General features: G+C 44.3%; 1 protein-coding gene across 2 annotated transcripts; it reads left to right on the forward strand.

Moving 5' to 3' along the window:
- The first annotated feature begins 5,746 nt into the window (after positions 1-5,746).
- ACTR5 (actin related protein 5) lies at positions 5,747-25,124 on the forward strand. Of its 2 annotated transcripts, XR_012831630.1 has the most exons (10): positions 5,747-6,130; positions 7,008-7,237; positions 8,107-8,276; positions 9,118-9,335; positions 9,674-9,856; positions 12,455-12,577; positions 13,127-13,266; positions 14,211-14,343; positions 15,790-16,355; positions 25,112-25,124. XR_012831630.1 is itself a non-coding variant. In XM_075721159.1 (9 exons), exons 1-9 carry the CDS (start codon positions 5,747-5,749, stop codon positions 16,045-16,047), a joined length of 1,839 nt encoding a protein of 612 aa, XP_075577274.1. In that variant the 3' UTR covers positions 16,048-16,427. The 2 variants fall into 2 exon arrangements, 1 of the variants encoding a protein (XP_075577274.1); XM_075721159.1 differs by lacking the exon at positions 25,112-25,124 and having other exon boundaries at positions 15,790-16,427.

Below are 25,124 nucleotides of genomic sequence, written 5' to 3' on the forward strand. Positions count from 1 at the left end.
CAGAGAGTGTGAAACACTACACTGACTGGTGCCAGTATAGTGTTTGGGCCTTACTAAAAAAAAAAAAAAAAAAAAAAAAAAAGGCAAGTCACCCCTCTCTAAAGTGGGAGGGCAACAGAGTACAAACCCAAGCACTGGATAAGAGGCTGGCTGCTGTGGTCCATTTATTTATATCTAGCCAGTCAATACTGTTCACTCTGAAAGTAGCTGTTGTGACCCAAGTGTGTGTCAACTTAGTCTTGACTAGGTTTCCTTTTCAGAGACTTAACCTCCCTCTGCCATGCTGTAGTAACTCTTACTGATGGTGAACGGGATTGCTGGTAATGGTCGTGGGACTACCTGCTTTATTTCCACCCTGAGGCAGTTCTCTGAGCTTCATCACTCTGTTCCAGTTTACTTATATCTCCTCCCCAAGACTGAAGCTAACAGCTCTCTGCTCTCCAGCCTCAGGGAGCCCAGGATTTTCACAACTTTTTCACCCAGCAAAACAAACAGCTGAGCCACGTAGTTAGTCAGAGAGGATGGCAGCAGTTGAATCCTCAGGACATTACACATCCGGAGCAACTGGCGGACAAAGTTCCAGGTGAGAGAAGAAAGCATGGTGTACAACAGCTGGTGAAGAAAAGGAGGAAGAGAGCTGTCATGGCAATGATGTTTTCAGAAAGGGTTCAATTTTCAGTAGGATATAAATGATGTGAGACCATGAGTGCTTGTTCCCCTCCCTCACCCACTTCAGCATGAGTATTATGCCCTATAAGGGACAAGTTTAAACCCCAGTTCTTCAAAATGCTCTATTCACTTGTATATGTGAACTTATGTTCACTTGAACAACAACAGGAAAAAAGTCTCACTACACTGACTTGGTACTGCTTTGGTGGTGTTAATGAGGTCAAAAATACTTTGACTTGAGATACCACCAATTCCATGCTGAAGCTCAGCTTCAGGGTGTGCTAGTCAAACAACTGCAGCAATTTAAGATTATACCAGTCCTTCGCTATTCCAGCATAATAAAGGTTACTGCTCCAGCAATGCTGGTGGAAATAAGTGTGGGTCAATACCTCAGTTGCTGCAATTCAAAAATCCAAGCAATGTAAATGAGCAGACAGGACTGTGAATAGTGATAGTGGAGGCACAGACCAGCTTTCCCTTCTCAGCCCCTTCTGCAAAGGAACATACAGTCAAGGCACAGGGAAAGAGAAGACACACACACAAGACACTAAGGTCTTCCACTGCTTCAAACATATATTTTGGGATTCATATAAAGCCTAAGAGGATTGGGACTGCTGTGTTTGCAAAGAGACTTCTGGCTTCAGCTCCTATCAAGCAAGCGAAATATGTCTAATTTTTAGTCACCTACTCCACTGTAAGAAATCTGAAGCAGCTTTTAAAAATACATGATATCAGCCATACATACCAGGAGTTTCTATATAAAGTTGAGCTAAACCTCTTAGAGGAATAGGTAGCAATTTTCACTGTTTCAAATGCAATTATCAAGGACTTTTTAAATATGTGTATATATATATATATCTTTAAATATATGTACACACATACAATCCACATATATAATAGTTATTCTGTACTATTTTGTGTTACCTTTACCTTGTCTACAACAGGAGTCATTCCAAATAGGGAAGACAGAAAAAAATACGTTAGTCATTAACCAAACAGAAACCAACCTTGCAGCTTTCGCTTACCCAAGAGGCTGGGGAGTCAGGCAAAGGTGAAAAAAAAAAATCAGAGCAGAGGCACAAAAGCAGTTGATATGCAAAGAGGTAGCCTGGTCATGCTACTCACCATCACGATGTTACAGAGATTGTTCTTCTCACCATGGGAAGGTCTTATCTTCTGGCTCTGAGAACAACTGTCTGAGATTGCAGCAAGAAGACTTTGCTTTTCGCTTTTTGGTTTTGAACTCAGATAAGCAGGCTTAGGGCTCAGTTTTCCTAGAGATCCACTAGATTGTATCTCCTCTTGAGTTTCTATACTAGATATGTGCTTCTGGTTTTCTTCCTCCGTTGGTTCATCCTCAGCTTTAGAGTCAGAATCAGGCTCATCAGAAGATTGTTGCTTTATTTCTTCTGCACTGGGTATCTGTGCTAGAAAGATATTTAAAAAGAACATGTGAAATACCCTTATATGACTTTTTCTCACTAGCTGTAAGCCTTACATGTTCCATCTAGAAGCTGGGTGAGGTTCTTCTGAATCTTTTTCAGCGGAAATAAGGGATTTCTAAACCCAACTAGGCAATAAGAGGCCTGTACAAGTGTTTGATTTTAACCAATTAGCTCGTAATCAGCAACTATATTAAGGAGGAGCTGAAACATGCCACTTTCAACTTGTGCCTGCCATAAACTAGCACAAAATAAGTGGATATGACTGAATTAGTTATGAAGCTATTAAAAAGAGCACTGTTTTATTTTTTTTCTCTTAAAAGTGATTGAGAAACACTTTAATATTCTAATCCTGTAAGCACACTAGTATGTAAAAATTTAGTAATGTGTCTAGTCTTATTAATTAAAATAGAATTTAGAGCATTTGTAGAAATCCTTGGAGGCTTTCTGCTAATAAATCACTTTAGGACCAGAAATTGTGAAGGTAAATGCAGTAGATATAACCTGAAAATCTCACCCAAGGCATCAAGATATTCTTGAGTTACTCTGTCCAGGCAAAAAACTGACACTCAACCTAGGTGTAAGCAGGTGGCACAGCTACCCTTTACCTATACAAAATTGATATTTTATTCTGCTCTTCAGCCATCAGCAGTAAGCCATGCCTACGTTGCTCAGAGTAAGTTGTACAATTGTCACAACCTCTTACAACCTGTGCTTTTTAATTGCTATGCTCAGTTGTCTGCAAAAGTGCACCTGAGTGTGTGGAGGGAACATACTTTACTACTGCAGGAAGCAGACGCTGTTAGGAGCATCAGCTGTGTGCTAAGCCTGCAAAATAGGAGCTGAAAGTAAAAAATTCAGCATGCACACACATGCGGGACAGGAAAGGAGGGAGAGTACAAGCCTCTGCCGTGGTGAGCACCTCCTGTTCCTCTGCTGTCTGTGGGTATTGTCTCATTGTCGCTATTCCTATGGGATCTATTATAGGACTGGATACCACGTTATTACGTAAGAACAGAGGGCATGAAATAGAAGTAAAAGCTTGCTGAAGTAAATTCTTACTTTCCTTCCTACAGCTGTTCTGCAAAGGCAGAATTGCTGTTTTTGAACTTATGATTGATTCCTCAACTGGGATTGCTTATGCTCCCAGATTAGAGCAAACTAGCAAGGCTTTATCCTCCTAAGTACATCAACAAGCCTATTATTAGCCTAAACCAAAACCTGTTATTAGTTACTGACATGTTAGAAATAAGAATCACTGGTGGAGCAGAAAGAGATGCAAAACACACAAATAAATGAAAATGCACATCCTGCTCCCTTCAAAAATTTTCTGTCAGCCTCAGCATTGATAAAGGAATCCTTAACAGCTGCCCTGGTAACACCACCCCCCACCCCCCACCCCAAAAAAAAAAAAAAAAAGGTGTAAGACAACTATAATGCCTGAGTTTTAAAGTGTACAAAATTAGAGGGTTTGGTTTGCTTTCTGGGGGAATTTTTACAGAAATTTACAAAATTACTTGCCTTTCTTAAATTAAACTATCTCTGAGAAAAAGGGAGAGGATAAGGAAGAACAGATGGCAGCAGATTGTCTTCTTATGAGCATTTTTAATAGAATAATAATAGCATAATAATTTGAGTTTGGTTGTCCATATGCTACCAGCAGTACTAAAAACTCCTTTAGTTTCCTTCTAAAAATAGCTAGCAGAGTGCTTTAAAGATGAAGCCTTTATTCAGGAGCATTTTATCTGATCAACTGCAGAACTTACCTTCATTAAGTAGAAGCTGTAGCCAGATAATCATTATGATCAACAGCATTACAAATGGCAAACTAAACCAGAAAAAAAGAAGAGGAAAGGTCAGCTCATTCACCAAAGGATCCAGAGGATACTTCATTGCTTGCTTCAGTTACACTAAGTTTAGAACAGCTTGCCTGCTCCGCTTTGCTAACTACCTTTTAATAACTCTCATTGCATCACTGTGTTAATCACAAGAAGACAGCATGGGTAGCAAAAGGGACAGCTCTGTACTATGCAGGGAGGGAGTAATAAGGATTAGATACAGGATAAGAACAACTGAGAAAACATCTGATTTGATTCTCCTTCCTTCAGCTGCTATTTAAAGGATAAATACAAGTTAGGAAGCTTTCAAGGCTTATGTTACAACAATAGTTAAGGGTATGTTTATGTCTTCAGATATAGGGGAGATAAGCACTTCGGCCACGTTGAAACTGGGTAGCCAAGGTTGCTTTTGATAAATCAATAAAACAGAATCAACTCTGCAGAGATGTGTAGAGGATGACTAGCTAAAAATTTCTTCTCTCAGGCTCTCTTATTCGACATGGAGCACACATATGTCACATATTAACATGGACTCTATTTTTAGTCTACTCTCTGTGTTTCCATCTATTAGTTAAACCATTAGGAAAATAAACCTTTGTATTTTAATTGCCTTTCTATCCCCCTTCCCTCCAAGAAAGGCAAGCTAGCATGTTTCATAGGATATGTGCCTGTAAACATATTGTTTAATAAGAAAGGAGTTTGGTAGTCATCAAAGTAGGAACAGATATGTGACTTTGGTAACTTGATATTCATCACACTGTGTGTTTCTCCTACAATAAAATAAAACCATTATCTATCGCTTACCTCACAGAGGGTTGTTTAGCTAAATTAATTGTTTGTGTAGCTCTCAGTAGACCTTAGAAGAGAGCAGCTATGTAAGTGCACATTATGAATGATTGCATGCATTTAACATTCCTGCTTGTGTGCATGTGTTTGTTTTTATGTAGTAACAGCCCCTTGAAATGAGCCTTTTAATCCCAAGATCTAAATGAACTTTGCAAATTCTTATTAATTCATGTTAATAACACCCCTGTGTGATAAAGGAAAGCTATTATCCCTACTTTGCGCATTGGGTAAACAAGTGAGAAAAGCCATTAATGACCTGAGCTTCAAGGATGTTGAGTATTTGCGGTGCCCGTTTCACGCGGTGGGGCTTGCAGGTTGGTGGCCTTTCTGGAAATCACGCTGTTAGTGGTTTGTCTGCAGAGGTGGTGACAAGAGCGACGGAAAAGAGCGGAATCCCGAAGTTGTGATCTCTTCACTTGGAATGGCGAAGTGTTTCTCTTCCTCACGTCACCGGCCCTCTCGGGCTCCGTGCTGGCCGCTCCCCAAGCGAGCCAGCGGCCGGCCTGGCGGGCAGGCCCGTCCTGCCTCCGCCGCCGTGCCAGCACGGCTCCCGCAGGGCACGGATCCGCCAGACGCCCGAGGAGAAGCGCGGGCGCCTCAGCCGCGGCTGGCCCCCTTTTTGGGGAGGGGGGCGCGCAGGCTGAATGCTGACGAGGCCTCGAGGAAGCACACGCCGCGTTCGCGGCCTGCCAGCGCGGCCGGGCGCAGGCCGGGGCCGCGGGTTTTCACCCCCAGGCGGACCCCGGGCACTGGGGAGGCCTCGGGGTCCAAGTTCAACTCGGAACGGCGGAGGGCGCGGGGGTCCCTGCGTGAAAGGGGAAGTTGGGGGGCACAGGCCCCCCACCACGCGGCCTGGTCGCGGCCCACGGCCGCTGCCCCCCGCCCCGCCGCGGCGCGGAACGAGCGGCCGTGCCCGCGTTCCCGGCCGGAGGGAGCCGGGGGCGGCGCAAAATGGCGGCGGCCTCGCGGGTGTTCGCCTTCCGCGACGCGCGGTGGGCCCCCGACCCGGTGCTGGAGCCCAGCGCGGCCGTGCGGACGCCGCAGCCGGTGCCGCTGGTGATCGACAACGGCTCCTTCCAGACGCGGGCGGGCTGGGCCTCCGCCGACCCCGCCGTCCCCGCCGAGCCCCTGCTGCGGTTCCGCTCGCTGGCGGCGCGCAGCCGCGGGGCCCGCGGCGGGGCCGGCGCCGAGACGCAGGTGGGCAACGACCTGGGGAGCCCCGAGCCGCTGCGCTGGCTGCTCCGCTCGCCCTTCGACCGCAACGTGCCCGTCCAGCTGGAGCTGCAGGAGCTGCTCCTCGACCACGTCTTCCAGCGCCTCGGCGTCGCCTCGCAGGTACCGCCGGGCGGGGACGGGGGGGTGCCGGCCGGGGCGAGGCCCCGAAGCCGCCGGTGAAAGCAGGCCCGGCCCTGGGGGCGCCTGGGTGAAGGGAGCGGTTGTGCCTGGGGGCGTAGTGGGAATGGGGGGGTCCAGCATCGCCCCTGGGTGTCCTGGGACGTGGTGTTGTCCGCCTGCTCGCAGACAGGCCCCAAGCAACCTGCTGTGGCAACCCTGGCCAGGTGCTCCCAAGGGATGTCTTTTGAACCCCGCCATTCTCTTAAGTTCTTCATAGTTTTGTGGTAAAATGATAGTGGGAAGGTACAACTGCAGGATGAGAGGTTTGGGCTGCAGCATCTTGTCTGGCTGTGGCCAACAACCAGCATCCAGGATCGTTTTTGGAGAAGGACATTACACATTATTAGTTTTGTATAGAGCTCTTAGTAGTAGTGCTTGTTGACTACTTGTTTTGTATATCCAACCGAGCTGAAGGTTGCTCCTCAGACCATGAAGCTTTTTGCCGGCACGACAACACTAGTTTGAAAGCTTTGCCTAGTGCTGAACTAAATTTCCACCAGTTTTCACTCGCACTTCACCTCCTCATTGCATAGATTTTGGTTACTTAGATTTTTAATAATTTGTGTATGCTTTTAAAAATCCATTCTTCTTTGGTTCAATTAACATTGGAAGCCCTGCTGTGGACAAGACTTCTTTTTTACCCCCTTAAGCACTAGATATAATTTAACTTACGTGATTAATAGCCTGCACATAAAGTGCTTTCTTGTTGCTGTTTTGGAGGAGTTCTTGCTGATGTTCAAAAGAAGAAGCAAAGATAAGTATCGCTGGCTTTTCCCTTCACACCTTTATTATTTTTCTTTTCTCTTGTCTCTTACAGGGTTGTGTTGATCATCCAATTGTTTTGACGGAAGCGGTGTGCAACCCTCTGTATTCAAGACAAATGATGTCAGAGCTCCTCTTTGAATGTTATCAAGTGCCAAAAGTGTCCTATGGTGTAGATAGCTTGTACAGTTTTTACCACAACAGAAGGCAGAACTGGCCCAGCAGTGGTTTGGTAATATCTTCAGGTTATCAGTGTACGCACATTTTGCCAGTCTTAGAAGGCAGGTGAGTTCTTGGTGTCTTGAGTACCATGCAGCCTTTCTTTGTCAGTCATTGACTTCTCAGTGTTGCAAATACCTGTTCCTCTAGCATTCAGTGTTCCAACTGCTGTAGTATAAGCTCTTATCAGGTCTTAATTTATGCTGAAGAGAAAAACTAGGTCTGCAGGTTTTGCTAAGTTTTGTTGAATTTTGAATGGATGAAGCAGTGCTGTCCTTGTATGTATTGTATTTTTAGTTACTAGTCATGCATAGATCCAAACTTTCACAAGTAGAAGGGGGTATCTGCCCCAAGTAAGATCAGACATTAAAAACTGTATGTTGGGTTTTAAAGCATCTTTGGGACAAAAGAAAGTGCTCTGTGAGATTTCTGCAGTTCTTGAGGCTTTTATAATTCTGATTATGCTGCTACATTGCTCTACTCTTTTTTTTTTTTTTTTTTTTTAATCCTTACTGGGGGAAATGGCTTTATGATATCTGGCAGATGCTTCTAATTTTCAAGGGTTACACCTGGCCAACTGTGAAATGTTACAAAGATTAAAGGGACTAATTTTAGCTTCACTAACCATCACTTCCCTTCTTAAAATAGAACATTTCCTTGCTGTAGCCAAAATTATTTAATGTTTTTTTTTCTAAAGCTGAACAGAGTCTTTCAGAAACTATTTGCAAAAGCCAAAGCACTGATTGTGCTTTTGTCTGAGAAAAGCAGATATGTTAGATTGTCTGATAACTGACTCTTGAAATATTTGTCTGTGAATATTCACCTGTATACTTGACCATATCAGAAATTAAGTAATCCCGGGGAAAGTAGGAGGTCTGTTTTATGCTGAACTTGTGGATCTCTCCAATCTCAGTTGTGTCTCTTTGAGTTTTCAGGTTGGATGCTAAAAACTGCAAACGTATTAATCTTGGAGGGTGTCAAGCAGCTGTTTATCTCCAACGTCTCCTTCAGCTGAAATACCCAGGTCATTTTGCTGCCATCACTCTCAGTCGCATGGAGGAAATACTGCATGAGCATAGCTACATTGCAGAGGACTATATAGAAGGTAAAACCAGCTGTAATTTACCACTAGATAGTGTTTATCCAAACTTAGTTTTGTCCTCTATATCCCTTGTTTTCAAGCTGGCTGGGATTCTGGCAGAAATACTCTACTACTATTTTGCTTTCTTTATAGCTGTCTTTCTGGTAATGTACCTCATGGGAAATACTTGACAACAGTTTAGAATTTAACATTAAGATAGAAACAAAATTAAATTTAAAAAAATCTGTATTAGTTCACATTTCTCTGTGAATAAAAATTGGGATTATTTCAGAGGAAAATAATTTAAAATTAATTTATTTTATTAGTTACGCTACACTTCCAACAAAACATTAAATTGATTAGGATGATTTCTGCATCTGGCATGTTTCTTATCTGCTTTAAGGTTTCCAAAATTGCAGAGGATGCTTCTCATTGGCTTTTTGTGAATTAAAGAAGTTTTAAAACTTCTATGGTAAATGTCGTCTTAAGTAGTGGCTGAAGAAGAGTGTTTTCTTAAACTTGTCACTTCTGAAAGAGCCCGCAGGAGTCCTTAGAAATATGTGAGAGTTCTCCCTTACCTTGGGAAGAGAGAAGAGACACTAGCGTGCACTTCCCACTTCTTAGTACATTGTGTTTCCTGCATGCTGGAGATCAGAGCACTAAGAACCATGTGCACTGAGTATGTGATTGGAAGGTAGTGCTCTGAGGGGGCAGCTAAATATGGGGGCAGCTGCAGAGGTGACAGAATCCTAGGCTGGACCGTTGTTGCCTTCTTTCTTCTAAGTCTAAACTTAACATGGAATGCATACAACATACGAATCGTTGTTTTCAGCCTGGCAATACGGTTATTTTGCTTTCAAAACAGAGCTACAGAAGTGGCGGTCCCCAGAGTACTATGAGAACAACGTGCACAAGATGCAGCTGCCTTTCTCTAACAAACTGCTGGGGAGCACTCTGACATCAGAGGAAAAGCAGGAGAGGCGGCAGCAGCAGTTACGTCGACTTCAAGAACTCAATGCACGTCGTCGAGAAGAAAAGCTGCAACTTGACCAAGAGAGGCTGGACAGGTTACTATATGTACAGGTAATCGAGACAAAGTTTTCTGTGTGATCTTTTGGCAGGAGGGCAGGCTGCCCTTGCAGCTTTACCAGCAAGTCATGCATCACTGTAAAGAAGCTACGACTGTTGTGTGTTTTCTGATAGGAGCTTAAGGTTACTTGCAAGATAAAAGGGAGAGATTGTTGATGCAGAGGATGCTTCCAGGTTCTGAACAGTACTTCTTTTGTGAAATATTTTGAATGCTGCCGAAGCGTGCACATCATAATACCTAGTAATGAAGGCAGAGTGTCTGTATGTGCACAGCTGATACATAGTTCATTACCCTGTATTGTTCATCATGGCTAACTCTGATCTGTCTCTAGGAACTTTTAGAAGATGGTCAAATGGATCAATTCCACAAAGCTTTGGTGGAGCTGAACATGGACTCTGCAGAAGAACTTCAGTCTTACATCAACAAATTGAGTCTGTCTGTTGAACAAGCAAAGCAGAAAATCCTACAGGCAGAAGTCAATATTGAAGTAGATGTTGTGGACAGCAAGCCAGAGGTATAATGTTTTCACCAAGTTAATCCTCGTATCTCTCGAAGAACTGCGTTTCTGTGCTTGAAAATGTGCCCCTTCAGACTTTCATTGATGAACTAAGCTTTTCCTTTAACGCATTGCAACTCATTGTTAATTTGGTAACTGCTTCTCTCTTTTCCAGCTTTCCTATGCAGCTAAGTGACAGTTTTGATTTTATAGAGTATGCCTGAAGTCAGTAACCCTTCTTGTGCTGTTCTGCTCTGTGCTCTGTGACATACCTTACAGTTTGATTCCATATAATTCTAAGCATAATCTCTAGGCTTCCTGACAGCAGTTGAAGTATACAGTTATATGAAACCAGTAAGTTTCCTTAAAAGTTTCTTGCACATCTTTGTGAAGTTGGAGAAAAAGAAAATAGCCCTGGTGGGTCAGAGAAGGTACCACTGAAGATACTACTGCTTCCCTTTGTGCTAACTCCTGGCAGCCACTGTCCTTACTTAAGGCTGACTTGCTTAGAGGGTTGTAAATGCAGCAGCTAACATAATGATTTTGTTCTTACTTTAAACCAACCTCTAACTCTGCTTTTGCATTAATTTTGGTGAAATAAGCGGGCTTGATATGTTAAAGATTTTTTTTTTCAGCATCTGACAATTAAATGACATGGAGGTTTAAGTATTTAAGTGGTTATAATTCTGAGATAACCATCCTTAAATATCTCTAGCCTTGTATTAAAGATACAGAAGAACCTATCAAGCTTTTTGTTAAAAACAGTATTTGTTCCCGTTTCTGTTCTTCCCTTTCAGGTGCAGAGAAAGGGAAGCTATGGTAGCTAACCTTTTGCCTTCATTTTGGCTATCTTTTCTTGGTGCAATTAAGCAGCATGTTCCATTCTGTTTACTTAAAAATGAAAGATTAATTGCTACACTTGGTTGTTGGAGTTGTCTTGAAGATGAGAAGCTCATTTGTCTGCTTTGCCAGACTGATACAGGCCCAGCACATAGCAGCTGCTTCTAAGAGATGGTCTAAGGCTGTTTGTGCATTTACTTGAAATTGCTTTTCATGTCACATTAAGATAGAGCTTTTTTAGTTATATCAGTCTTTGCTCAGGAAAAGGTAGAGAAAAGCAGAAAATTGAAGCATAGAGGAGAGTGGTGCCAGATACTGTTCTTGTGTCTTATATGGAACTTGAGATGTAGCCAAAACTAGCAGGTGAGCTGGTATCTTCTTGGTCATGTTTTGTTTATCTGTAACAGGAGGGTTTGTGTAAGGATCAGAATGACTGTGTTTGAATAAAATTGAGGTAGATCACGGGCTTACCATTGTGGTAAAGAAAGTTCCTGCCTTCTGTCTAAAGAAAATGTTCTAGAAAGAGATAATTGAAAGACTGTCAGCTCTTTGTAATTCTGCCCAGTGGTTGTGCCTAAGTTCCAACATGTCTGTTTTGGATTCCATGCTCCTCCTCTTTACTAGATGTAGTCTCAGACCTTGGAATGAATCGGCAAGCCTTTTTGTTTGGTCTATGCTTTGTGAGAGAGCCTACAATTATCACCGAAACTGTTTGTGAAGATAGGCCATCCCTCTCTGGTTGTGTAAAGGAGACAACAAGCTAATTATGTTGTCCTAGGGTTGGTGCCAGTCTTCAGCAGAGGTGTGTGTTTCTTTTTGTTGCTAGGTTTAAGACATAAAAAGAAATTAATCTAAAAAAAGTAGAAGTGTTGGAGATAAGTTCAGGTGACTACCATTTGTTTGCTCTAACAGTGAACAGTGCTTAAACTTCAGTTTGAGTAATTGCTTGGTTTTTAAGTGGACCGAAGCTAGATACTTCAGAATGTTTAAATGATCTAGCTTTAGCTAATGCTGGTATTGCTTGCTAGGCATTGCAACAAATGTTTCAAGTTTAAAATAACAAAACAAATCTGTAGCAACAAAATCCCAAAGGTAACATTTGTAACACAAAAATAAAGGCAATAATTAAAAAGCTGCTCCTACTTCACAAGAGTGAAGTACTCTAGGATTTTGAGTGATGGGTTTCATTAGGAAGGGGCTTTGGGAGCACCTTCACATCTGTGTAAAATACAAGGGCTTTTGGTATATCCTGGGTGCAAATGCTAGGTGATTGAAACTGTCAAAAATTGTGTGGTGGCTTTGTAGCTAGCAAATATTTGTTTTCCAGTCCCACACAAGCAAGGCAGGGAATTTAATGGTAATTATAGAGTAGTTAGAGGTGCTGGGAGTGCACCAAGTTTTAACCAATTTAAAAAGCTATTTTAATAAGTTTTAGTATGTTGTTATATTTAGGACATGGCTGGCTAGAATCCTGGGAGTCAGCCTGTTGACTAAGGCTTTTAATTTCTGAGGTGACATCATGATAAATTTATTAAAAGTGTTTGATTGTTATACTTAGAGTGAATGTCTGTCTTAAGTCCTGTTTTCTGTGTTGTTCACCATTTTGATCTTTGTCTTCAGTGCTGTAGAACAGCATATTTGGTTTCAGGCATGTTGAAGAGTTGAGATTTGAGGGAACTGGGGTTGAGTTTTCCAAATGTATCAACGGAATTGAAGTCATATGTGTGCCTAGCACACCTGAGCTAACCTACCTTAATATACCTTCTCTGTTTCCAGACTCCTGATTTGGATCCATTAGGCAGTGAACAGTCACTGGAGGATGTGGAAAGTATTAATGAGTTTGAACCTTTATTTGCTGAGGAACAGCCTGAAGTTGAGAAGCCTGTTGCTGCAGTGCAGGTTTGATTGCTATATCTGTACCTCGTGCAGAGGTTGCTGCCTCCTGGTTGTCCAGCTGGTCTGCTAACATTTTTCCAAATGCAAACATTGTTTGCCTGCTCTTGGAAGAAATGCTTAAACTATCTGAACGGGGCATTAAGAGAGGAGAAGTCCTTGCAATTTTAGCTGATGGCTAGGATGAGGGTGGGCATAAATACGCACTTGGCTCACTCTGCAGGCAGCACCTGTTGTAGCAGTGCCATGTTATTAGGGAAAAAAGTTCTGCTTGAGTTTTTTTGTGTGTGATCCGTAGCCCAATATCACATCCCAGTGGACACAGCTTTCAACTTGTGAGGTTGAGCCTTAGGATTGAATGGCACCAAACAGAATAAAGTATAGGAAAAGTCCAGCTTCCTTGGCCTTGTGGAACCTTTTACAGCATGGCCCTTTCTCTGTGAGAGCATTACGATCTGGTTTTTGTACAGAATTGTTTGGAGACTTTGCTTGTTCTAGAATATTGCTATTCTTTAACATAATTTCCCACTACTTTTCAATCTCATCTTTTTAAAGCCCGTGTTTAACCTGGCAGAGTACCACCAGCTTTTCCTTGGCACTGAAAGAATCAGGGCTCCAGAGATTGTCTTCCAGCCCTCCCTCATAGGAGAAGACCAGGCTGGTATAGCAGAAACCATGCAATATGTCCTTGAGAGGTGAGTTTACAAAGCTAATTGGCACTTACTTCAAATAAGTTAGTCTTGTTTTGATATCAGCTTTTGCAATACTGTTTACTTAACAATAATATGAGGAAAATATGTTTGAATAGTTCCTTTTGGTGGGCTTGAGCATTGCAGGTTAGACATGTCTGCCTGTTCTGAAAACCATGTGTAACTCTGCTTGTCTTAAGTTGGTGGTCTCCAAACTTTTTTGATTGATTACCCCTTCAGTAAAATATTTTTGAGCACATACCTCCAATAGATTTCTATTTATAAATTACATACAGGTATTACTGAACTAGTATATTATGTACATTTTAAAACATACACAAAAATAGAAATTAAAAAAGGATGAGATAAAGGTGAAATAAACACTATTTTTATTTATTTATTTATTAATGGTTCAAAAAATATCTTTTTCCTGCACCCCAGTGGATTGTCTTGCACACACCCCACTTTGGAGACACCTGGTCCAACTTGTTAGAGAGGGAAACAACAAACCCTTGTAAATATCCATCCCTTGAAACCGTGCGCTGGCAGTCTCTGGTTTTGTGAGACCAAAATCAGGGGTGACATTTTTAAGTTACAATATAGGCACGCTTGCTAGACAACTATTTCCAGACAACTTAGCATTAGCAAAATGTCACCCCTGAACTGTATGAACATACGAGACTGCATTTTCTAAAATGTAAGAATTCCAGCTCTACTGAGTTGTTCATTTGTGTGGTACAGTGCACAGAGTGCTTTAAGGATTTTCTTCTGCCACCCCCTGAATTTCCAGAAAACAAATGAACACAAGTGTTCATGCTAGGGAAGTGAAGAAAGTTTTTCGAAGTAGGTATCACACCATATCTTGAAGACAAGGTATCACACCATGGCTGTTCAGCTCACAAGGAGAGATGTCCCTGAGAAAGGCTGAAGTTGTTTCTTGTTCCTTGTAGGTATCCAAAGGAGCAACAAGCTATTCTTGTCCAGAATGTTTTCCTCACTGGTGGAAATACAATGTACCCTGGGCTGAAAGCCAGAGTCCAGAAAGAGCTCCTCGAAATGAGGCCGTTCCAGTCGTCTTTTCAGGTACATATATTGACGTGATGGTTACGTGAATAGTCCATTCATCAATGGTGAAAAGTAATTTGGGTTAGGAGAGGTACGGAGCAGGTGTACTTGGAGCATGGGAATGGGGAGTGGTTTATGAGAAGACACTGAAAACATCTGTTTTGATCTGAGAGAATGAAGGTTAAGCAAAGATATTGCTGCTCTTTCTGACAACATTAGAGAGAGTAGAGTACATGGCTTGGGAAAGGAAAACCTGCTTCAGCTAAAGGACCATGCACGCACAAGCAGAAATTCGCAGATTGATTTCTTAGGATTGGGACAGTTACTATCTGGAGCAAGCAGCCTTTGCTAGGAGCAGTTGCTGGGAAAAACTGTGCTGACTTCAAAACTAAGTTGCATGTTCAATTTGTTATGTGTAATGACTGACTGGGACAGCAGAAAGAGATTCAGTGAGCATCTTACAAACCTGTGATCCCTTGCTACTAAAAGTAGCAAGCACAGTACAAGCTGTGCGAGTCCCAGAGTTTGCCATGCATTTTGTAAGGAGACTTGCAAGACACTCCCTTGCTGTTCTGAAACCAGCTTGTCTTCTCAAATCTACTAACTTCTTGAATAGAAAATCAGGTCATAAACTGGGGAGAGGAAAAAAAGCAGTGCAAATATAGTCTTGTGATTCCACAACCCTTGTTTTGTACAGTTATTGTACGTAGCTGTGAGCCAGGTGTGACTGACAGAAGCTTAGTTACAGCCATATACTTGGTAGTTTTAGGAAGGATATTGCTTGCTAAGTTTTGAGTGTGTAACTTCTGTCTATAGGAAGAAAATGAGCATGTTTTCTTCTGCTTTTAACGTTGCTGCTTGTAACTGAGTAAGAGCTTCCTTCTGTCCATTAAAATGCAGTCTGTAGTGTGATCCTATCAGAAATCTGTCACTTCACAGATATTGCACATGGGATTTATGCAGTGTCTACTCTAGCAAGCCCGTAGCTGAACCAGGAAAGCAGTTCATGCTACCGTAATAGGAATTATTTAAATGGAAGTATGGACGTACACCAGTGGAAAGAGTACGTGCGCTCCTTTCCTACATACAGTGATTTCTTAGCCTGCAGTATTCCTCCCTGCTACTTCAAGCAGGGAGGAAGTTTTGCTGGAGCACTTGATACTTGTTTTGCAGTATTGGCTTCCAGCTGCGAGGGCTGTTGGTTGTGAACGTGATACACCCATGTGCTTTCTCAATCTGTAGAAACACAGCAGGCTCATGGAGAATTGATCTCAAGGTGAAAACACACTTCAAACCCATTCCTAACACTACTCTTCCCCACAGGCACTGAATAATCGGCTCAAACTTCTGAAATTCAATGGTTTGTGTTGTATAGTACAGGGTAGAGATATATATATATCAGGGTAAAAAAGGGATTTTCTCTCCTGTGTTGAATTGACGTTGTTCTATTTTCGTTCCATCCAGGTTCACCTTGCTTCCAGTCCTGTTTTAGATGCCTGGTATGGGGCTAGGGATTGGGCAGTGGAACACATGACCCGTGAGGAAGGCTGGATAACCAGAAAAGACTATGAAGAAAAAGGGGGAGAATACCTCAAGGAACACTGTGCTTCAAATGTCTACGTTCCCATTCGCCTTCCAAAGCAGGCCCCACGGACAGCAGAGGCATTAGCACCTAGCAGAGTGCTGACATCCAGCACAGGCAATCCTTGTGAGCAGGCATAGCGCCGTGCCTGTCACAGACCTTCGGATGCAGATAACAGTGCAGAGAAAAGAAGAGTTACTGGGTTGCAGTATGAGCTGCGCATGGAGTGCAGGCTTCAGCCTAGCCTTGCTGGCTGCTCAGAGAGCACTAAGCATCTCATCCAGTCACTTGAACGAGGAGGACAAGCCACGCCGGGGCGACAGCTGGAATGGTCATAGCACTCGCAACACTTGGTGCTGCTCATGCATAGCACAGGAATATGCGTCAGCAAGGAGGAACACAACAGAAGTGCATTCCAGAGAAAAATACCATCTTATAAGCTTTCATAGTAAGACTCAGGGTTTTTTGAGAGTGTATATTTTACAGCTTTTTTTCTATTTAATTAAAATGTGCTGGTTTTGTACTGCTTTTGTTGCATGATTCAGGAGCTGGGCTTGCATCAAGCGAGTCAGTCCAGCAGGCGTCTCCCTCGCTCGTCACAGCGAGTGTCACTCAGGACGCGTCGGAGGGGCTGCTCTGTGCCTTTCCTCCTGAGGCCTCCTGCTCTCGCCTCTTGTTTGATTTCCTTCCTGCTACACACTTTCTGCTAAACCACTGCCGAGTAAGCGGTGGGATTTCAGGTACTTTCTGACTTCGTTTATGTTGTAATATTGATGTCTTGGTTGAAACTGGAGACCTGGTCACATAAAGCGCTGTCCAGCTGTAAAGACAGAACCCTCCATGAAGCGCAGTCAAGAAGGACTGCCAAATCTTGTGCAGTCCTTAAGTGGTTTTACAAGAGTGGTGGCTGAGCAAGGCAGCTCTTGACTGAATCATAATCATAGAATAGAATCATAGAATGCTTTGGGTTGGAAGGGACCTTTAGAGGTCACCCAGCCCAACCCCCCTGCAGTGAGCAGGGACAGCTTTAACCAGATCAGGTTGCTCAGAGCCCCATCCAACCTGACCTGGAATGTTTCTAGGGATGGGGCCTCCACTACCTCTCCAGGCAACCTGTTCCAGTGCTTCACCACCCTCATTGTAAAAAATTTCTTTCTTATGTCTAGTCTAAATCTATTCTTTAGTTTAAAACCATTACTCCTTTTTTACCAAAAGTTGTTTTAGCAATAAAGCAACCTTTTTGCTTTACCACTAACTTACGTGTTTCAGTGATTTGACCTCTTTAAAGAGTACAGCAATAAGGATGTATTTAATTGGTTGTACCTTGTTGAAAAATGCAGGTTTGCAGCCAGGCCCCTGTGCCACTGCACAGTGTGCTCTAGCTTAAATTGGACTGGGGATTCAGTTCTTGCACGGAACACCTCGCTATTGCTTTCCCAAAAGAATGGTCAATGCTAAATGCTGAACCGAAACCTAAACAGACTCCATCAGTTTGGCAAGAGCTGTAAAGCATTAGGCGGGGAAAGGTAAGACTATGGGGAAAATATCCAGACCATAGCTGGTATAAAGAAGGTGAAGAGGTGGTGGCTTACTGTCCCCAAGGGCCACAGAGCATCAAGATAAGTTGTCATCTGGCAGGTTCAAAACAAAGGACACAAGGTGCTTGTTGGTGTTGAAGTGAGGAGTTTTTTGCCGCAGGATGTGATACACACGTTTCTGGATTCAAAAAGTATTATCCAGATCTACGATTTAAAAACAGAAAAATCTGCTATCAAACATGGAGGTCTCACCTGTGTGTATGCGGTTCTGCAGTTGCGTATTGGGCGAGTGCATGAGGGAAGTGTTGTTACAGACCTGCTCTGGTACAGGGCTCCTGCAGCACCCAGCACTGGTTGCGCTCAGGTGGGATACGGGTCTTGGTGGGCCTTTGGCGTGGTCCTAACAGGCTGTTGGGCAGGGGGTGGAGGAGGAGAAGGAAGCTTGCTGCTTCAGGTGACCTGAGTTTGGACTATGGATCCTATCCCTAGCTGCCTGGGGGTGTACTAATTTTCAGGACCATTAAGGCAATTCTGTGGGTGGTAAAGAATGTGGAAAAACGTGCTGTGCTGAAACATGGCAAAGTTACACCCCAGCGAACTGTCTTTTCTGATCTTGGTTTGTATCAGTGACCTGGAGTAGAGTAGATGATGTACCATTGCTGCTTGACCCCTTTCTGACGCATCTTTAGCTATAATGGCAGATTGGCTACTCAAGATCTAGAAATTTGTTCCGATACTTGGTGTTGGTTGTTAAATAGATAAGAGGGTGTTGTGCATAAAACTGTTCCAGAATGAAGGCCTAAGAGGGTATGTGTAGTGGATGGTTATATTTTAAATGTTCGGCCAAATTGTGCCAACCACTTCACTTGTATTAATTTCAAGCAGAGCTGTCTAATTCTGTACAGAGGTACCAGATCAGCTGCTTAAACAGCTTCAAGGAAGCATAATTTTATAATCTCCTAATTATTAGCTGTTAATTTGTTACTTTATCTCCACAATAGCTGGAGGAACTAATGAACTTGGACAATGTGATCACAGTCACAGGCTGTTCTGAATGTGCTGGTGGACATTCAGCTGCTTGGAGTAGCACCATGAAAAGCGTGAATGTTGCAAAATGGGATTAATTTTACCTGTTCAAGTTCAGTTCCCCGATCCAGTTTGCTGTGGTGCTACGTGAGCATTGGTGCTGGCAGGAGAAAAATGGAAGGAGTGCGTGGTGCTGAGGGTAGGAAGACTCCATGGCATTATTTTTGACAGCAGTGTTGTTGGAGTTCTTGTGGAGCTCCACCATTGTGACACTTGTGGCAAGGTTTTCTCATACTCCTGTGCAGAATTTGGTTGTTTTCCATGTAATTGGCACAGGGCTCACCAAACCTAGAAGGGGCTTGGGATGTTTCTTCTGTGTGTTGGCTTATGCCACTGAGAGGGGAGCAGGCCAGTAAGACACCTGCTTGGCTCCTTTTTAATGGGACTTCTGGTTGTGTGAGGAGCAGTAGGAGGAATTGTTATGATGAGAAAACTGTTTCCTGAAAAAAAATCATTCTGTGGACAGGAAACTTGAACTGATGCTGCGAAGGCCTTTGCCAAGCGATCGTAGGGCTGCTGTTGAGTGAGCTGCTGTGCAAGCAGCCTCAGGATCTGCAGTGTGTTTATCCTGGCGGGTGTCCTGCAAGCTGACAAAGTGCAATTGCCAGTTCAGAGGTGGTCACGTGGTTCCCAGTTGGTCCTCAGTATATTAAGTTAAAAGCAGCCTGTAACCTTATTATGTAATTCAGTTATCACCTAATTCAGGTCAAAGAATACAAAAGTACAAGTTGCAATTTAACAGGCGTGGTGAGCTCGGTCTGTTTAATCTAAAAGAGAGCTCAAACTGGGTTCCCCCTTTCGCAGGGTCCCTAAGACCTGCTCTGAGTGGAAACACCACGTCAGTGAGAAGCCCTGGAGACTAAACATAGATCATGTGTTTAATGTCCCAGATTTCCGTTTGAGCTGCATACGAGCCTTGCTTTTGGTCGTCAAGGCTTCTTACGTTTCCTGTGCCATAGCGACTTCAAACGCTAACCGTTCTTTGCTAAATCTCCGCTAGGACACCAAGATTAGAAGTCTTTGCTCCAGTTATTAATCTCCAAAATACTTAATGTGCTGTGTAAGACAGCATTTCAGAAGAAAGAGAAGATGCCCATGAACTGTCACTTAAAATTTAGGATTATCCCTCCAGAGACAGCCTGCAATTATCTGCTAGCAGCCAGTCATAAACCAGAAGTTTTGAAGCTTGTGTGGGATGGGCAGGGGAGGGGAGAGTGCTGTAATGGATTTAACATTATCCCCAAAGTCATATGGTGGGATTTCCACCCCGGTTGGATATGTCAGGCACAGAGCAGCTGTGCTGATTCCCATTGCTGGCTCCCACTGCTTTGTGCAGATGGCGAGCCAGTCCCTGAGCATCAGCTTCAACAAAAATTCTCAGTTTTAAATGGTTCAAACCCCTGGCATCGTTTGCCAAGAGTTCTTCGGGCTCCTTACGCTCCCTCCTCAGCTGCTCGGTTTCCTATATTTAGTTGAAAACCACCTTTTCCCCACCTTGTTCATCACATGAGCCCAGCCCTACCTCTTAGAGCGTCAAAATACCAGTTTCAAGTTTGGGGTTTTTTTTTTTTTTTTAATTGTATTGGGTTTTTTACATCCTCAGGGATCTTTTCTTCCTCTTTTTGAGCAGTGGGCTTGGTTTCCATTTCCTAATGCAGCAGAGACTGTGATGAGATTACTGCACTGAGAGTCGGGAGACCTGGATCCATTTTTGTGTCTATTTACTCACGACAAGCCATGGGTGTTTGCTCTGACCTCAGTTGTGTGCCCCAGCATCTATAACAGCAAAGCTAACCTGAGAACGGTGCTAGCAGAGTTTCACAGAGTGTGTAATTACTGTAGAAGACAGTAAGGGTGGTGGGAAGGCTGGAAAGGGGTTTGTGGTGAAGGAGGGGAGGTCAAATAAAATCCTGGAGAATAGGTCCATCTGTGCTTAATGCACAACGGGCTAAGTGGAAGGTCTTCAGACCACTCGTTGCCTGAAGCTGGAAGAAGCATATAGTACGCTAAGAATCACTCCATGCAGGTATGCTTTTATTCTTAAGCAATTGCTATTGACCACTGTCAGAATATGAAGCAAGCTGGATTTATTGTCTGACTTGGAAGCTTTTATGCTCTTAAAATTCTAGGTCTAGGCAGGATGGTATTTTTTTTAGCTTTTTATTTATTTCAGGACTGAGGTGAAGTATGAAGCAGCTTCTCCCTTCATCTGTTGGGAAATAAATGTGCTGTGCTGATGGGGAAGGCATCTTTTATGTTGCCAGTGAGATTCTGTGAAGGCATCCAGGTCTGCACTTCCAGTAGCCATAGTCAGGCAGTTAACATCAAGAGGATGTTCATCCCCGGGGAAGCTCGGTGCACTGCTCTTGGCAGGTCTGTCTGGACAAATAAGCTTTACAACATGTGAGGAAAAAGTGTGGCTTTATTCAAACCCACATCAAATGAATTCCAGAGGAGAGAAACTTTTGGAAAGCATTTAAGCTCCTCACGTTTGGACTACTTGGGAACATGGTGGACGGTGAAGTACTGGATAGCAGGAAGACCACAGTGCATTGGGCACCTGCGTTAGATGAAGGGCAGGGGTGCATGGTGGACCTCTGGGTGGGAGAAGTTTTGAGAGGTGATGGCAACCTGCAGCCCCAGAAGCCTCATGGCCGCCACGGTGGCACGTGGAGGTGGCACACGGGGCTGCTGCGTAGGCACTTTCCTGAGTGCCCTGATGCTCAGGAGGGGTGTGAGGCTGTTGGCTGCAGCTGAGGCCGATTTTCTTCCTCTGCTCTCTATCACCCTGTTTCTGCACCTCTTCCTGGGTTATCCTCCATGCTCCTAAATGGCTCCATATGCCCAGCGGGATAACTGTCCCCTGAGCACGGGAGGCTGGGGACTCGCTGCCTTGTCTGAGGCTTGCTTGGAGACGAGTTTGAGTCTGTGCAAACAGTTTTTGGGTAGTTGTATCTTTCCCCTAAAGATTTTGATGTGGAGATGTTGTTCTTCAGGGTGTCCTCATGCTCTTCAAAGGAGAATGGTAATAAATAAGAAAAACTAGCCTGCCTCACTGATGCTTGTTTCTGCATTTTAATGGCAGCTGAACCGCATCCAAATAAGAAACAGTCCTGTTGGTCTGGTCTTCCTGCTCTGCTTTGAGGGCTAGTAGGGACTTCCACGGTGCTCCTCCATGCAATTTTAGAGATAATTTATGCAGTTGCTAGAATGACCAGAAGTGCCCTGGGGCACGCAGGCCCCTGTTCCTCGGGGGTGGCCTCCCCTGTCACCCTTCTCACCTTGAGCTGCCTTACAGTGTTTCATCTGCTGTGCTTAGATAAATCCACTTGATCTAGAAGCTGTCAACTAATATGCTATCAGCACTCCAGAGGCAAAACGCCTTAAAAAGGTCCAAACCTCTTTTCTTAGATGTATCCACAATTACATGCCCCTGGGATTCCACCATGGATTCTTACCACGCATCAGGAGGGTTGTCACAAGGTAGATGTCATCTGCTAGCACTGGGTTTGAGCTATTAGTAAGTAAGCTTCTTGCATAACACCTTGCATAGCTTGCCTAGTATTAGGAAAAGCACCTCTGATTTCTGAATGCGGCAGGGTTAGGGATTTTTTGTCATCCTTAAACTTAGTTTTATGTCCAATGTGTTTGGCATTAGCATGATGCTCCTGGTTGGCACTGGGAAATACATTTCAAACCCTGATCCTTAGATCACTGTATTTCCCCCCCCCCCCCCCACCCCGATGCAGCTTGGTTAAAATATACCCCACTCCTCCTCTCACCCCAGATTCCTGCCACATACCTGGCATTCCTTCATCCTTAATGAGATGAAGGAGTGGGGGATTTCACCCTCCTGGAATTTTAGAGGAATACTAAGTGGATTTCTCATGAAGAGCGTCATTTAGGATACAAATCTCCCCGAAAGATAGTCCCCGCATGGCAAACCTCGCTTTTGCTGGTAATGGCAGAGTTTTTAGTTCCTTGTTCAATAGCTGCTTTCTGCTTGGGCCTTGTTGTAAGTATTGCCATTGATGGAGGCCGTGTTGGAGCAAGCTCCTGGTGTTTTGGATGAAGCAGAGGAGACTCACATCCTTGCACAGGTAGGCAGGGACACCAGTGCAACTCCTGGGCTGTTGGCATTTGAAGTTCTACTAGTCGCTGCAATCTGGCCAAACTCTCCATACAGCAAAGGCAACGTAAAGGTTGTCAAGTCAAAATAGTTTTGTTCCAGGCTTAGTCATTAATTTCCTCTAATAAATATATAGCTGTATTGGATCAAAGGTTCTTCTAGCCTGGTCCTAGTAGTGACCTCCAGGAGATGTTGAGGGAGGAGTGTAAGAATAGGAGCAGTAGCGGTATGTGTGTGAAACAGGAAGAAGATTGTAAGTAATGACAGCTGGTTAATACTGCGTAGCCAGGGAGGCATGCAAGTGCAGTGCTTCTGGAGTCTGTCTTGACATGGGATCCATCACCATTGCAGGACTCTGCCCTCTTAGCCGTGTTGGAATGGACAGGTTAAGGTATCCAAACTACAGAGCTCCGCAAGGATGTGGATTTTGGAGTAGCAATAACCAGGCTGGCCTGTGAACGTCTGCTTCGGAGGCACTGTGCTGTGCCCAGAGCCGCACTGTGGATGTTCCTGAGCCTGCAGTGAAGCTGCTGGGACAGCCTCAAGCCGCGCTCCAGCAGTGAAGGGCCGGGGCAGGACGCTGCATGCGGCCAGCGAGCCTGGCTCTGCCTCCTGCTTTGGGAGAGGAGCTTTGCTGCAACTCCATGGGGCAGCTACAAAGGCACCAAGAGCCTCGGCCCTGTCGTGGGGGCCCCGGGTTGCTTTCATCCAGCTCCACGGTGGCAGAGGGCCACGGGCTGTTGCCGCTGCTGAGGAAACAATGGAGAGGAAAGCTTTGATTTCGCCAGTGATGGACACCCTCCTGCTCAAGGGTGGTGCAGATGGAAGGAACTAGGGGCCAGGGGCTCCGTTTTTTGCTTTTATCCTTTGTTAACCACTGGTAACTTCTTGTTGTGGGAACTGCTGTGACCTCTCTTTAGGTTTTGTTTATGCACTTCGGCTGACATTGTTCGCAGCAGGTCTTTGATATTCAGCCCCAGGAGTGTCCTCTGGCCTGGGAACAGGAAGAGTTGAGCCCGGCTGCCCGCAGGCGCACTCCAGCCCGGGAAGAAGGGCTGGTGCCCTGCCGTGGTGGCACCATGCAGCGATGGACCTTTCCATCGCCTGGGGAAGACAAATTAGTCACATGCTATTATAGGCTGTCCCCAAGTTGATGACTTGTGCCCAGCATCTGCCCTCCTCAGCCACAGCAGTGTCCCGTGGCAGCAGCAGACATGGCCGGTAGCTTTTGCTCAGGCAGGAACAGCTGATGGTGCCCCACTGCCAGCAGGTGGAGAAGATGTAAAGAACCTGGCATTTATGGGAATTTGTCGTGTTTTTCTAGGAAGAGAAAAATGAGGAGGTTGCAAAGCTTTTGTACTGGGTTCAGGCTGCAGATTCATGCCTGGAAGAGCTGGGAGATGCTCCACGTGTGATCTGGGGGAGCTTTGCTCAGGCCTCCTGTCCGTGGCGTCCTGGGGGTATGCCAGCCGCTCCACCGACCCCTCTGGCCAGGGCTGAGTTGAAGCTGGAAGGGATGATTCCCCAGCTCCTGAGGGCTTGACTTCCCAACGTGCTGTAAAACTTGCATGTCCGTACCTTTTGCGATAGTTCCTGTTCACAGGAGGCTTTGTTTCTGCCCCTCGCTACCCAGATCCATTTGTCTGGGTATTGAACAAAACCAATTTTTATAATAATGCAAAAATGGAGGGGATAATTCATATTTATACTACCCCTGAGCCCATTCTCTTGAGTGCATTTTAAAAATCCCAATGAATACTGTTTTTCACAACACAACAGATTCCCCAGGCAGCAAAGATGACAATTATCAGGAGCCATAAACCCCTTGAGCATGTTTACCCAACTCAAAATGCACTTTATAATATAATATCACCTTCAACCTACTCTGCTATTTTACATGCTGGGATCTGAAATATGTATAAGCACTGGTTGTGCTGTATGCCTTACAGAGAGATTGGAAATGAGTCTTTAGCTGCAAATTTAGCCAGCTATGGATGGCAGTTTTTACAAGCAGTCATCATTTCAATCACAGGAGCCAGCAGTCACGAACAATTGATTTTATCAGGTATCAAAGTACACCCTTACAATTTGGCTCATCGAGAGGGGTTTTATCTCAAGCTCCAGGCTTTATGGGAAGGTTTAAGTAGGTGGTCACCATTTCAAGGAGAACTTTAACTTTCAAGTGTTCTCCAACACCCTCTGCCTGGCCCGGCAGCAGAGGGACTGAGCTACGCAGGGCCATGTGGGAAGTGGAGCTGGTTCACATGTGAACGTCCCTATTCTGCAAGAAGCGGATATTAGGAAAACAAAACAAAATACCCCCCAAAACCCCACTGTTCTGACTTTGAACCCAAAATAGCAATTTGGTATTTCCCACAAAAGGATACTACTCCTGCCCCCCCCTTGTTCTGAGCAGCTATACTGACAATTTCCTATTTTTCTTCCTTCTAGAAGGGTGTTTGAG

This window comes from Pelecanus crispus, chromosome 14, assembly GCF_030463565.1.
Source record: "Pelecanus crispus isolate bPelCri1 chromosome 14, bPelCri1.pri, whole genome shotgun sequence".
NCBI classification, from domain to species: Eukaryota; Metazoa; Chordata; class Aves; order Pelecaniformes; family Pelecanidae; genus Pelecanus; species Pelecanus crispus.